Source organism: Talpa europaea (assembly GCF_964194135.1).
Source record: "Talpa europaea genome assembly, chromosome: 12".
NCBI classification, from domain to species: domain Eukaryota; kingdom Metazoa; phylum Chordata; class Mammalia; order Eulipotyphla; family Talpidae; genus Talpa; species Talpa europaea.
In genome coordinates this window covers 89,369,954-89,386,469 of record NC_140079.1, presented here as the reverse complement: position 1 = coordinate 89,386,469, position 16,516 = coordinate 89,369,954, and the positions used below count along the sequence as shown (strand labels likewise).

The following is a 16,516-nucleotide window of genomic DNA, read 5'->3' as shown; positions in this document are numbered from 1 at the left end:
CTGAAAATGGAGTGACAATAATGCTCATTGAGCAGAGTTTCTGAGAGCTTTAAATAAGGTGACATAAGACAAAACTCATTGCATGGTGTTGGCACATAGTAGGTGCTCCATGCATGCTCAAGATCCCCCCTTCACAACTCCGCCCTGCTGGACAGCTGAGGCCTCTAAGTGGGTCATGGAGGAAAGGGGATTTTTCCAGGTCAGCTGCATTCAGCTTCAGCTCCAATTAGCAGTTTCCCCAGTAGAGCAGGTTTCTGTTAATTTAGAACCCATAACCTTCAGAATTAACGGGGATGACTTTCTGACCATTGGAGTGGGATCTTTCTGAATTGAGTGGGCCAGAGTCCAGCAAGTGCACTTTCTTCAAGGTCGATGCTCCAAAGAAGTGACGCTCAAATCCACAGCCAAATCCTGCCTCTTGAACCTTGGGCCCCGGGGATGGTCTGGGGGTGATCAGAGGGGAACAGTGATGAGATGCAGCTGCTTGCGTGGCCCCAGGCACGTCCGCGAGGAGTGTGGACACTGGACAGAGAGGCGCATCAGTGCTGGATGTATCTGCAGTGACTTTTTGTCATTGGGCACTTCCTGCTTACACTGCAACTGAGCTCGGCTTTTGACAGCGATCTCCTGTCAGCTGAAAGGTCCTTTATGTATTCATCCCTCTGAAGACCCTATTTTGTACCAAAAAAATTACTGTAACTGCTCAGATTGCCACTCCACTCTGAACAAACTTAAAGCAGAGGGAAGCTCACGTTGCCCACACACTGGGGGAAAAGCAAGCAGAGGCTGATGGAGACTCCTGGATGGGGCAGCCAGGGCTTTCGGGTCAGGCCGTGTTCAGTGCACAGCTCTGCTACTTTGCTGTGTGACCTTGGGCAAATGCCTACTCTAGGCCCAGTTTCTTCATCTAGATAAAGAAAAATAGTGACTGAGGCTTCAAAGTCTTGTCACCTGGAGGAAAGAGTCCTGTGTCTTTAGCACAGAGCCAGGCATGTTGGAGGTGTTCAGTACCCGAAAACCACCCTTGATATTGGCAGCAGGGCTCACCAAGACCTTCTAGCCCTTTCTTTCCTCTCATTTCTTCTTTCCTCCCTTTCTTAGTCCTACTCAGATGTCAAGGTTTGGCCCAATTTGCTTGCCCTCTGTAAAACTTTTCTGGCCAAACCAATCCACAATGATTCCTGGGGATCCCACTTGCAAAGGGTTTTCTCATTTGTCTTAAAAGCCCATGATTTGGAGTTAGGCAGAGGAGCTGTCACTTGCTATCTCAAGTCCTTGCTCGTTGCTTAACCTCTCTGATAACTTCCTCATCCTGGGCAAAAATCTGAGAACCTTGACATCAAGGTTACTTGGTGTCAGGTCAACTCAGGGGAGCTTCTTGGGTTTGTATGTTCCAGTTTCTTGTTTCCTCTTTTGAGTCCTTCTTATTGGTCTTCACCCCCCGCCCCCCCAAAAAAAATTGCCAAGTCCTCCATCTTTACTCTCTGTGCACTCACTGAAGTCTTGAGATCAGAGATATTTTCATGCTGCTTCAGATTCATTTACAAGAGGAAGCCTGTCTGGTTTTTCATCTTGGAGCATCTATTCATCTTGTTATTTAGCCCTGGCTCAGAGACCCAAAGATGGAGGGCTTGATAATTAAGTAATTTAAATGGAACACCAAAGAAGCCTCAGCGGAGTTTAGTATAATGTGTGATACAAGGGAAATGAGCTGGGCTAGGTTTTGACTATTTAATGAGATTTCAGAAAGTAATTACTTGAAACTTGGGTCCATTTGACTAATATTTTTTCTTCTGTTTTGTCATTTTCACAAGTGCTTTACTGAGGAATGCAAATATTACGTGAATCAATGTGGCCTTTGCCTTGGTCAAACTCCAGTCTCCTTGTGGTGGGAGGGAGGTATTTAGAGATGTTGAAACTGTTCTCATTAAATGCACCAGTAATTGCATAAAACATATTCTTCAATAAGAAGGTGTCACGTGGCATTTCTAACTTGGAGTTCAGGGCCACATTCAGGCTTATGTCTGACCCTTCCCATAAGGAGTACTCCGGGATGAGTAGCAGCAGGTGTTGTCAGGTCCTCCCATTATAAAGATTTGGCTAGGAAATTATTGCTGGGCTGGCTGGCAAAAAAATAAAAATTAGCTGAGACTCTGCCTTGTGCTTCATTCAGGAAGTCATCCCTCAAAGTGTCTCTGCTCCTCTTCTTGAAGTGCATTAATTCAATATTTCTCTTTCTCTTGAAGCTGATGACCAAACACCCGGGCAAACGCCTGGGCTGTGGACCTGAAGGCGAACGTGACATCAAAGAGCATGCATTTTTCCGGTATATTGATTGGGAGAAACTTGAACGCAAGGAGATTCAGCCCCCGTATAAGCCAAAAGCTGTAAGTAGCCTGTTCCCTGCGGTTGTTGGGTCCACACACGTAACCCACTCATTCCCTCTCACACTCTGAATGTTCCCTAAGGGACAGGCATCGGTGCCTCTACTTGAATAAGTCTCCAGGTGCTCACAGTTTTGCCCAAAGTCACCGGGAATAAAAATGGAGACGTCCATTCATATAGCCCAGCTCCTACAAAGTGGGGAAGATGATGGCTGTCAAGTCCCTGTTCTGTCGATTCAGTCACGGTAACAGTCTTAGCTGGCATTTTTTGAGAATGGTTCTTTGGTGAACAGGATTGGATCTGGATTTGAGTCCAGATCCATTTTTGGACCGTGATAAAGAATCTAATTTTGCTGTCGCTCTTTCCTCTGTTCGACTGTGTTGTCTTCTCTTCATACTGGCATCAAAGATCATGTTGTTTATGTCAATGGTATTTAAATTTAATTCTGAAACACACTGCATCAGAGTCGGTAAGTAAGACAGGTCTACCAGCCGGCTCCCACCCAAGGCGAAACAACAGAAACTGAGGCGCTCGGGGACTCCTGCAGGCTCTGGGGAGCCAGTGCTTTGAGATGGTTTCTGTAATGTAAGAATATGTCTCGCACTTCGTACTGCTACGCACACATGGGGGCTTTTCAGCCCCACAGGCTCGGCAGGGAGTGCCTGTCAGCACTGGGGAGAGTTTGCACCTGAATTAAATCAGAACTGTGATTCTGTTAGGAGGATATTTCTTTGTGAGATTAAGCAGAGCAGAGACCTGGTGGCTTTATTATGGGTTATAAAACCACCGGCTGAGCTGAAAAGTAAGCCTGAACATTGTCATTGAAACCTAAAATGTAAGGGTCTCTGATGTTCAGGTGAAGCAAATGGTGATTATCGTAGTTGCTTTTGATAGTATTAATTTCTTGATCACTTATTATGTGCCAGGCCCCATCTTAAGCATTTCACATGTAGCAGCTAATCACATCCTCACCACACCCAATGGATGCAGTGCTGCTATCCTCAGTCCAAGGTCACTCAGTTGGTATGTGATGAACCCTCTTTCTCTCTGGACCCTTCCTGGTGTTAGGAAGCCAGATCTGGCAGAGGCAGCCAACTCCACTGCGTGGCCCTCTTGATTATTGCAAACTTATATTTTGACAGTCAGTCAACTTTCCCAAACTGGCATCGTTGTGTCCAGTCCAGCTGTCCAGCCTCTTTCTCTGTAGAGTGTCCTTCAGACACTTGCAGATGCTGGTCTAATGCTCCTAATCCTGTGATTTCCAGGGTAAACATCCCCACCACCACCAGCAAGCAGGTGCTTATTGTCCTCCAGGTAATCAACACCCACCTTAAAATACGCTAAAGTGTAAGGGTTGAGCAGTCTTCCTAAGAGTATCTGAGCTCAGTGGATATAGCGGGTCCAGCAATCTCTTCATTCTAGAGCTGGTAAACTTGGACGATTCAGTTCCCGTTCCTGCTCTCTATTTCATCCTTTGTAATGAAATAGAGTCAGAGTAATTATCATAGCAATTAGCAATAAATAATTCCATCAGAGGGTTGTTATGATGCATAAAGCATTGATATGTGCCTGGCACATAGTAGGAACTCTGGAGTTGATCATTACATTTGTTATCAGTGTCCCTCGTGCAGTGCCTATGAGAGGTAGAACAGTGTCAAGTTCTATAGATACTGTCCCTTAAAATAATGTCCATGTGTGTCCATGGGGATGGGGAGGGGTCTTGCACGTCCTGGGCAGTATCATCATGTTTATTGAGCCATTTGGAAAAAGACCAAAGCGCAATCTGGAAGGGAAGAAGTGGTTCTTCCTTCAGCGAGCTGGGAACTTGGAGGCGCGACACACAGCTCTCTGGTGTTTTGCAGAGCGATCTGTGAGGTCTTAGAGCATGGACCCCTCTCTCCTCACTTGGCCAGAGGAGAGATGTAGATGCCCCCAACCCACCAGCACTGAACCCAGCCCCCAACCCACCAGCAGTGACATTTCAGGTTCATTCTTTAGTTGTAAATCAGTGGTCTGGTCCCCAGACCAGCAGTATCATTGTCACCTGAGGGCAGCAAAACCCTGGGGGTGGGTCCCCCTAAATGAATCTGATGCTCACTCCAGGCTGAGAATCATTGCTTGGAGGTCAGCTTTACAATCTCAAGCAGGGAGGCGAGGCAGGGGAAAGATGTCTTTAAGAGGAAGACTATCTCTCTTGAGTCAGGGTGAGAGGTGGTAGCTGCCAGAAACAGGTCCCAGACTCAGATGTGTACCTGCAGAGGCAGCCAGGTAGTGAGCTGAGGGATGAGGGAGCTTGGAGACAGGCTGTCTGGGGAGCTGGCAGGCCATTAGCAGCCCAGCTGGTCTTTGTCTCTAGCTGAACGGTTAGCGCATCCTGCTGATCATTACTGATGACTGTGATCTTTTCATATTATTCATGCTAAGAACATGCTTTACTGGGCACCTCCTATGAACCAGACCAGAACTAGCCAGGTTTGCCCTGCAGGGATACAGGCTCTGCATTGCTCCATCATCAGGATTTTTTTCATTTTTTTTTAATATCCCAGCAACAAATCTTTAAAAAGTTAAACACAGTTCAAGTTAAATAAAACTCACCTGTAAGCCACAGGGGACCCATGAACGGTCTACTCTGTAATCTCTGGGGCAATGATTAACTCAGGTTCATAATTTAACTAGTCCCATTAGTACTGGTTATTTACAACCAGAGTCCTTGCTGACTGGTTTAATATTTTGAAAACACCTGCTAACAGTAATGAATATAAAAGGTCCATTATTGATGGTGCTCCAGAAAAGGTAGCTGTTGTCATCATGGATAATATAAAAAAGACTGGTCATTAGTAATGATAACAGGATCCTCCAGCAGTTCCGCTTTTGATATGGTTTCCAGCCAGCCAGTGTCTTGAATTTCCTTGGGTGGATTTGAAAATGACTTTCAAAGTATGGCGATGGGCCGGGGCTGTGTACGTCAAGATGTTCTGCCCCAGCTCTGAGGGGAGGCAGGCGCTGCTTTGATCTCCCTAGACTGAATTAGAAGTAATAATAACGGATCCGCCACCCACTCACTCATCTCATTCAACCTGCGCAGATGCCTGTCACGTGGGTGATGCCGGCCCATAAGCACCCCCCTCCACCAGGGACTTCACGTTTCCTCTTCCCCACACCTCCCGAAAGGTTCGGGGTGTGTGTGCAGAGCCCCTGTGCCATGTGGCATAGGAGAGGGCCTGCGTGTGCCTGCCAGCTCCTGATTCATGCTATTAAGTAGAGCTTAGCTCGAGAAAACACAGAGCAATAGCAGAGGATTGTAGCCAAACATCAGTGAATGGTACTATTATGGGAGGGTCATTAAAATAATTTTAAATGGGTTTTTTAGGTTTTTCTCAGTGCCATCTCTTAATTGTAGCAAGGAGCTGTTCCTGGTATTGTTCCAGTTGCTGGGGTCCACCAGCTCTGCTGTATGTTTCAGGGTATAGTCACTTCCCTTTCCAATGTGCACTTGATTAAGTCATTGCTTTTCCATGAAGCCCGGGATGACTGTCTGCTGCCCCGAGGATATTGGTGTTGCCACTTAGCCTACTTGGCTTCGGGGGTCTCCCAAGATCCAGCCTCTGCTCCCTCCCAGCTTCAGTGCCTGACTCCAAGAACCAGTGTTCCTGAGCCCTTCCATGCAGAGCCTTTGCCTAGGGCACCCAAAGCCCTGCCCCTGGCCCCTACCTGCCCCTCCTGCTGCCTTGCTCCTTCCCCTGTCAGATCAAAAGGTCACCTCCTCAGGAGGTGCTTGTTGATTCCTGAGTAGGATCATCAGTGTCCCTGTCAATAAACTCATCTCACTGAGTTGTAATTCTTCTGTCTTCCACTAGATGAAGAGATGGTGACTACCTTTTCAGTGTCAAGTTCCTGCTTGGAATAGGGTTTAGCATACAACAGGTGCTTAATAACTTTGACTGAATGAACGAATGATGGGCTGTATGTAGCATAGGCTGCTGCGGTGCCTTGGGCTGAGGACTGTAGGGCTGCTTGGGGGATGTATCTGCGAGCACAGGGTGTTTTTCTCGTGTGCAGCAGGGTGTCTCAAATAAATTGGTTGTTGTGTAAGTTACTACCCTATTTATAAAGGGCTGTAATTTGGGTGCTGAATTGTAGCTGTCATGGCACCGTGTGCCAGTGCAATCCCAGAGGAGGAGCCCCGCTGCAGTGTGTGACGCCCTGACCTGGGGTGGAGCAGGCTGGGCCCAGCATCTGCCCTGGCCTGCCCCCGCCTTCAAGGCAGGGGGGGGGGGTGAGGGGGAGGGGGATGGAAGTTGGGGGCTGTGATGAGGCCCAGCAGAGCTTCTTTAGCTTTGGCTCTTGCATTGCCCCTGGATATCTGGCTGAGATGTGCATTTTAACTTGGGTCTGGAGCAGGGTGTAAGGGCAGGACTGGGCACAGTGCAGGTTTTCTGATCCCATGCAGACCGGGTAAAGGAAGAGTCAGAGTCCTCAGTAGTTTTGCAGGTTTTTTATTGGGGTTCACCAGGCATATGGCAGGCAGGGGTGCTGGCTGGGGGACTGGGAGGCTGGCAGGCCTCCCAGCCCCCAGCAAGTCTTCACTCTATCTGGGCTCTCTGGAGTTCGTTCTGCTGCTTCTCGGCTTCTCTTTTGGCTTCGGCTACTGCTGCTACTGGTGCTGCTGGCGTCCCCCCGTGACGCCGCCCTTAAAAGCACAGTCTTAGCCCAGGTGAATCCCATCTACCTATGCCCACACCCTTTTCCAGGTGCCCGCCATCAGGCATGCATTCAGGACAAGGATCCATCATCTATCCTGATGGCGGGAGGGCAGAAAAGCCTGATATTTTCTTTACCCTACAGTCCACCCCCTCAGGGTTTTCTGCCATACAGTCTATACATATATATACAATTTTCTAAACAAACAAACAATGCAGCCATGGCCCACAAAAGCAAATACATCAAATATAACAAAATACAATATAACAAAATCCAACAGAACACAAATAAGTCCAGGCAGGGCACCAACCTAGAGCAAAAGACAATTATTGGTACCAGCAGATAAGCCACCAAATCTGCTGCCGAAGGCACTGCTCATATGAGGGAGGGGAATCACTCACAGCATCTACTATATCACACCAGGAGCCGTCAGGCTTCCTGGCCTTCTCTGGCTGTAGTCTCGGCTACAAGGCACACACAGCATCCACCCCCAGGATGCACTAGCTCTGGGATTGGCAATTTTATTCTGTTGGGGGTAATCGCCAACCCTCAGGGTTTCTGTCTGCAGTCGCTCCAACACAGGGCCATAGGATGCTGCTGGCCACTGGGTGCCCTTGGGGTAGAATGTGGTTCCTGGGGTGCTGGTTCTGTGCTGTGTGCCAGAGGACAGACTGTGGAGCTGGGCCGGGCTGGAGGGATGGACAGGTGTTCATGAGGTTAGGTGCTCTACAGGTGCTGACACATAGTAATCAAAATAATGAAAATCTCATGGAACTTGTGTTCTAGAGGGAGCGGACAGATAAACATGGAGAGCTTTCATTATGTCAGAAGGGAGTGGGTGGCATGGAGGGGCGGGGCTGGGCCAGCCAGGTCAGGAAGAGGGTGTTTTAGTTAAATGGGGTGGTTGGAAAGCCTCACTGAGAAGGCAACATTTCAGTAATGGGAAGGAGGCGGGGGAGGGGGCAAGTCACGTGGGCGTGGGGGGGAGTGGTTTAGGTGGTAGTATCAGGAGCAAAGGCCCTGAGGTAGAGCTTGCCTGGCAGTTGAAGGGGATGGGCAATGAGGACAGTAAAAGAAGAAGCAACCAGAGAGGCTGTAAGGGACATGGGCTACTCAGGCTCTTTTTCGCCGCTAACTGCTACAGATGCCACCTGTGGCCTTGCTCTCCTCCCAGGTTGGTTACCTGCACGTCACAACGTGTTATTGCAAAAAGCGCTTGGGAGTGTGAGCACAGGGCACGCCTGAACGCCCAGGCCAAGAGGCGTGAGCTGGGGACACACATGCCTTTGATTCTGGACACTTGGGCTGAGAAGCCAGCGAGCATGGGGTGTGCACGACATATAAATGAGGGCACCTCGGCCAAGGAATGAGGGAGAAAAGGGGCTCCTCAGCTTGGCATTCACGGCGTCATTCTGAGGCCTGGGGCTCAGTTGCTGCCTCCTTGCCTACTGGTCCGTCCCCTGATTCAGCATTAAGGGCCGGTAAAGTCTACCGAGGACTCCGAAATTCTCTTTCTGTCTGCCCAAGTAAACAGTGGTTCAGGATGGTTGCACAGCAGAGGCCATGGAGGGGCAGACAGGACAGACCACTGTGAGATTTTGGGGTGTTTTTTCCAACAAAGAGAGGGGCAGTCACTAGAGGGTTAGTGACAGAAAAATAGCATGATTTAGCTTTCAGAGGGTTGCTCTGATGGCTAAAGGTGCAAGGATGAAATCAGTCAGAGGCTCTGGCAATCATCCAGGCTGGAGGAGGTGGGCACTGAGCCCGACAGAGCTGCTTAAAAGCCTGCGAGTTGTGTTTGTCCAGGTGTCCCCAGGCCCTGGATGTGCAGGTTCTCAGCCACATCCCCATCAGGCTTGAAGGAATGAATGATATAGAGTCCCTTCAGACTGCCTGCATAATTGCCCTCTGAATGTAACATGTGAAAAGCAGGAAGAACTAACAAAATAGGTTGTCATGTAAGCTTCTGGAGTTCTGAGTGCTGGTTGGCAGGCAGAGGGCAGGCGTGGGTATGCTGCGGGATGGACTTCCTCCTGCCGGGTAGATCATGTGGCTGTCTGTGATGGGGGTTGACTGCTCAGTTTGTGCTTTAGAGGAGATGTGTCAAGACTGTACCATGGATGAGTGTGTTTTCTTGCAGAATGTATGGTTTGTGATGCTGTGATACAAGCTATGCTAGTGTCGCATGTTTAAACCAGAATTTGATGGCTTTTGTATATGATCGCAAATCACCTTAGTAAAGTCCCGCAGTGTCCATTATCTGTAGTGCAGGGCTTGCTCTGAAAACTACGTAGGCACACGAGCTTGGGCTGAGATTCCAGCCACCCCAGGAGGCAGCCCTTGGTCAGTGTGCCCAGACAGCAATGGGCATAGATGCAGCCATGGGAGAGCAAGAGAGAAGTGATGGGACACAGACACCCCCTTCTCTGCCATCCATGGAGTTGTAAACACCGTTGTGTGCGCAGCCAAGAGCCGCCACTTTCAGACACGCTCTGTTCTGAAATGGGAGGAATCTGATGTCAGCTCACCCTGGGCGGAGGCTGAGCAGCACAGCTAGATGAGATGGGCATTAGGAGGGGCCCTTCCCTTTGGCCTGACCTCTGGGACAGCCATCCGCACGACCTAGACGTGGTCAGCCTGCGCTCTCCATCCTTCCTGCCGTCCAGCTGTGGCCAGGCCTCAAGAGCTCCTGCCCCCGCCTGCCACCTGTATGCCAGCCCCAGGGCAGTCACTTCTGTTCCTGCTGCCTGTTCTCGTCTTCATGTAAAGCCTGTAGAATGTTGAGACATCTGCGCAGCAGGGAAGCTTTGGGATCTTGCAGATAAGAAAAGCACAGCCCCTTGTCCCATTCTACTTAATTCTGGCCTTTCATTTAATAACGTTTCCAAAATACTGCCTGCGTTCTCTCCTCACATACCATTGCCTGCACCCTCTGGGAGTCTAAGGGCTGAACTGCTTCAGAAACGAAAGCATGCTCCCAGGACTTGGTTTCTCGGTAATTCAGAATCCGAAAGCATTGTTTATGTGCTGAGGTCAACGGCTTCAAGTCCTGCCTTAATGAGCTGTGAGTCTGCTCGTGTCACATTCTCCTCCAAACCCAGTTGCCCTTTATATGGCGTATGAGTAAGTGTCTCTGTGTGTGTGTCTGAATGTGTGTTTGATGTGCTGACATTTCCTGCAATGAAGCCACAAAGCGTAACCTTTGTGTGTTTGCTATTAAAACTCCAAATTCAAGGCTTAAGAAAAGGACCTAACTTCCCTTAACATGATTTATTTAAGAATAGAACCCAGTTCCCCCAACGTACCAGGCGCTCAAGAGAACAAACACCTTTTAGAAAAATTGGGACTTGAGGTCGAATCAAATTTGTACCATGCAAATGTATTGAGGGAAATATTGAGTTCTCTGAGCCAGGCCCTGTCTTAAGTGCCTTCCAGGGATTACCTCATTTAATTAACACAATAACCCTATGAGGTAGGTGTCATTGTTGTGAGATGGCAGAGGAGGGCACAGGGCATGGACAGGTTAGGACATTTGCTCACTGTCCAGCAGCTCAGACGTGGTGGTGCCAGGACCCGTCCTAGACCCCGCACTTCCTGACCTCTCTGGAAAAATAATGGAGAACAGAGGAGCCCCTTTGGCATCTATGATTGTGCTATTAAGAGAGGCACAGTGCCCCATCCAGTGATATCTTACATAATCAGGGGGGAAAAAAAGCCTTAAGTAGTCTTACAATTCAAGTGATTTAAATTTATTTTAAAATATTGCAACAAACAAGTAGCATATTCACACCTTTCACAATTCACTGGCGGGATTTGAGAAGATGCAAATCTCACTTGTTCCTTAAGGCTTTGATTTCTAGGCTGACAAAGCAGCAGATGTTGAATAACCTCTGGAAGCGGGACATGGTGGCATCAGAAATGGGGTGTCCAAGGCCTGCTGTAGACCGTGCCCCCATTGGCACTGACTGTTCATTTGTTTATCCAGTGCAGCGTAGACCGCGCTCTTAATCAAAATATTAGGCCACCCTCATGGGCTGACTCAAAAGAGCCCCAAGAGTTGTTGAGGACACATAGCCTGGAGTCTCTTTCTCTCCCTTTCTATCCATCTACCCTCCCATGCAGAACCAATCTAAACTGCACATCAAGCCAGGCTCCCTTTAGATCGTCTGCATTGGCAGGTTCCTGGGCCAACTGAAGTTCCTAAATCACTTGCCAGGTGTCTGACTTTGAGCTGCCCCCTGGCAGAGAAGCCAACACTTTGAATTAAAATGGTGAAGGGAAGGTGACGTGCTGGGAGAGTGGGGCCTCCTGACTGTGTCTGGCAATAACCGCGGAAATACAATAGAAGAATTGAAAGATACCTTAGAAGTGGAATTCGACTCTGCTGTTCCACGTATGAACAGAGGCCCACAGACTTGCCTCAGTGACTTACCCAGGGAATATACTAGAAACAGGACAAGAAAACCAAAAAACTCCATTTTAAGGCATGTAGAATTTTATTAATAGCTCTATTATAACAGTAACAATAAAATGGGCCACATGTATACTATTAAATTGTTTGATTTTACTAGAGATCAGAACACGTGATTTTACTGACTCATTTCATCCTCATGACAACCCCATAAAATAGATGCTTTTATTCTGTTCCCATACTTGTAAGAAAACAGGCTGAGAGAGGTTAAGAAACTTACCTGTGGTGACACAGCACATAAGTCCGAGTGCCAATTTAAGTTAAAGTCCTATTTCTTCACTTCTAAAGCCTGTGTTCGTCACCTCTGTTCTTCTCTGATCTCCCAAATTCAGCTGCATCGATGTGGGTCTGTTCTTGGTCCAGTTTTTATGTTTCTGGGGGGAGTCACTGTTGGGTGCATGTTGGTGAAGTCCATCTTCTTGAATTCTGCTGTCAACCGTGCCAGGCTGTAATCATATCACGATGCCCTGGAAAGCTATTGCCAAGAGGGTGGGAGAACAGGAGAAGATCAGTAATGAACCCAGGGAGACTGGGTCAAGCAGGAAGAACTGAGAGCCACTTGAATCACCAACTTTGCTATTAAGAAACTGAATAAAGGGACCTCCCTGGTGGCACAAGGGGACAAGACACAACCTATGAAGCTATCTGCAGCCTCTGCAGCAGTTCGATCCCCGGCTGGCCAGGGAGCAGCCCACATGGCGCAGCAGACCTCTCCTGACTTGCCCACTGCTCCCCTCAGCAGTGTATTCAGTCAGTCTGCCTGTTCTATTCCCCACTCTGTCTCTGGTGAATCCTCTCACCCACCACACTTCTGGCCTGTCCCCCAGCTCTTGTATGCATAAATGAATAAATCTTAAAAAAAAAAAAAAGAAAGAAAAGAAACTGAATAAAGATGGGCCAGTAGCTTAACCCTCCCCCCTCCAAACGCAGGCTCTAATTTTCCCAGTCAATCCCTCTCTGAGTCTCCTGCCTAAGTCCCCAAACCTCTTTTCTGAAGGTCCCCCATACTAAAGTGCTAGTCTCCTTGATCTCAGCCCGTAGCCCTATCTCCTAAGTCATGGGGAAAATTGAAGTCCATGGGTGGCCATGGGTGCTGCCTACAGCTTCCTGCACCCTCCCTACACCTACACCCTCATCTTCCCCTCCCGCTGTCCCTAATAATCCTTGAGCCTTTTTCCCTCCCCCCCCCCTCAGCCTCAGAACCCTCACTTTGCTTATTAATGCCTGCTAGTGTTTGTGTTTTACTTTGTCAGAACATCTGCTATTAAATGTCTGATATGCGTCTTTGTCTTTCTGTCTTGCTCTTCCTCCATTTGCTGTAAAGGGCAGCGTTTCATCTTTCCCTAAGGCTGAGTGACATTCCATAGAGCCGGCAGTTCAGGGCCCCTGGCCCAGTCCTCTGTCGATGGGCAGGCGGTCTCCTTGGGCACCTTCCCTCTGTGTGTCAGCACACGGGGGTCCCTCAGATGTAAGACTTACCCTCCACTCCTGCCCCGAACCCCCACCCTCCCATCTTCTACCCACATCTCTGTCTCCTCCGTGCCTGCAGCTTCTCTGTTCATCAAAGCTCTGATCGTGGCAAACTGACTTTTTAACAGCAAGGACAAAAGTGCCAAGTATTCAGCTGTGGCTGGGTCCAGGCTCTGAAATGTCAAAAGGAATCCATCTCTCTAGATCCCTAGGGATGGCTCTCCTCACTGTTGACTTCATTCTCAGAAGCTTTTCTTGTGCACATCATTACTTACATGCTGTGACCTTTGTAGCTTCTGCTAAAAAACAACAAAAAAAAAAACTTCCTTTTCCTAAAACTCCCAGCTCAATCTTACTGGAAGATGTTGGTCCATGTGCCCATGGTCAGGGACTGGGTCTGCTCCTACGTCAACCAGACATTTTGAGAAAAAGGGAGAAGCGCATCCTTCAAGAAAAATAGAGTCACTGGTGCTAGGAAAAGACTGGAAATACCAGAGGTTTTTGCAACACATTCCCCTCGACACCAAAACATGCTAAGTCTTTCTCATCTGCTAAGTTTCTTCCCTCAAACCTGACCCCTACTTCCCAGCCCTGGGGCTACTGCCCTGTCTTCCCATACAAACACTTTTCAAAGAGCTGCCAGTTCTTGCTGTCTCCGCTCTTCCATCTATTCTTTCTTCAGTTCGGTGTGATCTGGCTTCCGCACCCACTGTTCTATTGAAATCTCTCTTGTTGAGTCATTATGGCCCCTGGATGGCTGCTTCTCACAGGCTTCTGTCTTTCTTGCCCTCACCATATGATTTAGTTTTTTGATCTTTCCTCCTTTGAGAAAAATCTGAAAAAGCGAAATATTCAGCCAGCATCAAAAGCTATGAAATGAAATTAAGTTTCTTCTGCCCCCCTTTCTCCCCAACTAGTCTCCTTGGTTCGCTTTCCCAGAGCCACCCGCTGCCACCAGGTTCTTGTGTGACTCTAGAGAGGCTGTGTTCATACCTGGAGCTGCGTCACACATGGATGTTAGCGCGCTGTGTTCCACATCCCGGCCTTACTGTCATCCCTACCTTCTTGGAGATTTTTTTATGAGCACATCTAAATCTATTTCATTGTGTGAGCATATCTGGGATTAAATTCAGAGTGCCTTCCTCCTTCCGAAGGCCCCCTGCTCCCTTATTTTTATGGGACACTCCTCTTCCTCCCACCTCTATGCTCCGTTGAAATCCCGATGCCAGGAAGCCTTTTGGTGACAGTAGAACTTGGAGGCCAAGACATGTCCTCGACCCAGAGAGGCAAAGAGAAAGGTTTATTTCTTGTTTATCTACAAGTGCAGTTTCTGTAAAACAACCCCTAAGTGCTCCCCAAGTAGGGCATGAAAAACAACTCCAAGGTGGGCCTCCCCTGGTGGTGCAGCGGTTGAGCGCTGGGCTGCGAGGCTGCCCGCAGCCTCTGCAGCGCCAGTTCGTTCCCCGGCCACCAGTGAGGGTCCCACAAACAAACAAACAAACAAAAAACTCCGAGGTGGTGTGTGAATCTGCTCGCAGTGCCCTTCCAAGGGAGGGAGGCTCGGGCGGGAGCGGGTGAATCCCTTTGACTTCTGGGAGCTCTTCTCACTTGCTCTAACTCAACCCTTACCTCAGTCTTTCCCTGGTGGGAAAGATTTTGTTTTGTGCTTTCAGTGGCTGTAATTGTGACGGTCCCATCCCAGGGGGCTGGGATGTGATGGGGCTTGCAGGACCCTCCATAGTCAGCGTGTGGCCACCCCATCAGACTAGCTCACTGGACAGGCCTGGGTCAGTCGGCACGCAATGGCAGTGCCAGCCACCGGGTAGCTGGTGATCAAATATTTTATATGCATTTTACAAAGTCCGCCTCACCACACACTCCATGATAGGTCCATCTGATGAAACAGAAAAGTTGACATAGGGAACCTGACTAACTTGCCTAGAGGTTGTATCGCCTGGCTTGATGGTACCCAGGTTGGTACCCAGGTATGCCACGCTGCCAGGTACAACGTGTAAGGCAGAGAGATGTACATGCTGTGATCTCTGGGATTCAACAGACCAGACCTTGACCTCCTTCTCCTCCTCCACTCTGTAAGATCCTGACCAAGTTGTTAACTTTCTAAATTATCTATTAGGCGAGACCATCCGTATTCCTGCCTATCTCGCAGACCTGTAAGAATCAAAGCTGTGAAATCATAGGCAAATTAAGAGGATAATTGCTATTTAGGGGCTAGGGTATTTGAAGCCAGCAACGTGGGTTTGGGGTGAATGGTGAAAGAATGGGTAAGAAAAAGATGATCATTTCTTGACATGGGAAAATGTTGAGAATGGATTTCCTGGGACTTTAAAACTGGGCCAAAGAATAAAGTGATAATTCTACATTTGTTTAAAGAGTAAAAAACTTCACCTGCCTTCAGGGACACAGACTAAAGTGTTAAACATCAGGGTGGAAGAATTACAGAGAAGTTTGTTTATTTTTCTTGATGCTTTTGAACAGCTTGTTGTTCCTGCAGTTAAGGGTAGACAACGAGACACTCTTATGTGAATCTTGTTCTTGTGACTGGATCGGTTGTCAGATCTGGGATCAAGTCATAATTAGATCCACAAGCTTCCTAAACCCATCTTCCCCTTGTATAGCAGAGACTTTGTAGAACTGTCGGGTGATTGAGAGAGATCATTATTGTAAAGCACTTAAACAGTGTCTGCTAATGATAAGCACTTTATTTGCGCTATTATTCATCCACTTGACAATAGTAAGTGCCTACTATGTGCCAAACCCTGTACTAAGTCCTGGAAGTGCAGTGGTGGGCAAAACAGATGTGACTTCTGCTCTCATGGAGCTCACAGTCTAGATGGGAATAGAGATAATAAAACGATAAACCGAGAAATGAACATGCAATTATAGATTGGGATATTGGGATATTTTATTTCCTATGAAAGAAATGAACAGGATGCTCCAGAGAATAACAGGAGGGGAGAAGGGGGAATCTACTTTATTTGGAGGTGATCCGGAACAGCTTCTCTGAGGAGGTGGCATTTAAACTGAGATCTGGGGGAAAACAAAACGTTGCATGTTATTTTTAAATGAAAATTTAAAAAACAAAAATGAAACTTTCTATCAAGCACCAAAGACCCCCCCTCTCTCCAGCTTTCTCCTGAAGGGACACCGAGATCAAATGTCCCTGATTGTAAGGGACCTCCAGGAGTGACCGAAAAGGGACTGTCATCATTCTTCTTTTCTGTACCAAAGGCCAGACGATGCCGAATATTGTCTGACTCTGCTTGGGAGAGAAATCTTGGTCCACAAATGACTTTTTAAAATGATCAAATGTGTCTGCAGCTCTGTGCTTAGCTGGCTGCTGCTCATTGAGTGGGTCCCTCCTGCATTCTCCTGCTGGGGGGAGCGGGAAGGCATAAAAGAACCCTGCATTTTATTAGATTTACATGTTAAAAAAAAAAAAAAGACTCTTGTCTTCTGACCCAGGCTATA

General features: G+C 48.0%; 1 protein-coding gene across 2 annotated transcripts in view; it reads left to right on the top strand.

Moving 5' to 3' along the window:
- PRKCB (protein kinase C beta) overlaps positions 1–16,516 on the top strand; it is a gene marked incomplete at both ends in the record, with an annotated part of 248,868 nt that overhangs the window by 220,157 nt on the left and 12,195 nt on the right. For both annotated transcript variants that reach the window (XM_084251362.1, XM_084251361.1), the window contains one exon: positions 2,247–2,387. In XM_084251362.1, coding sequence (XP_084107488.1) covers positions 2,247–2,387 — 141 coding nt within the window. The remainder of the gene's footprint in view (positions 1–2,246; positions 2,388–16,516) is intronic.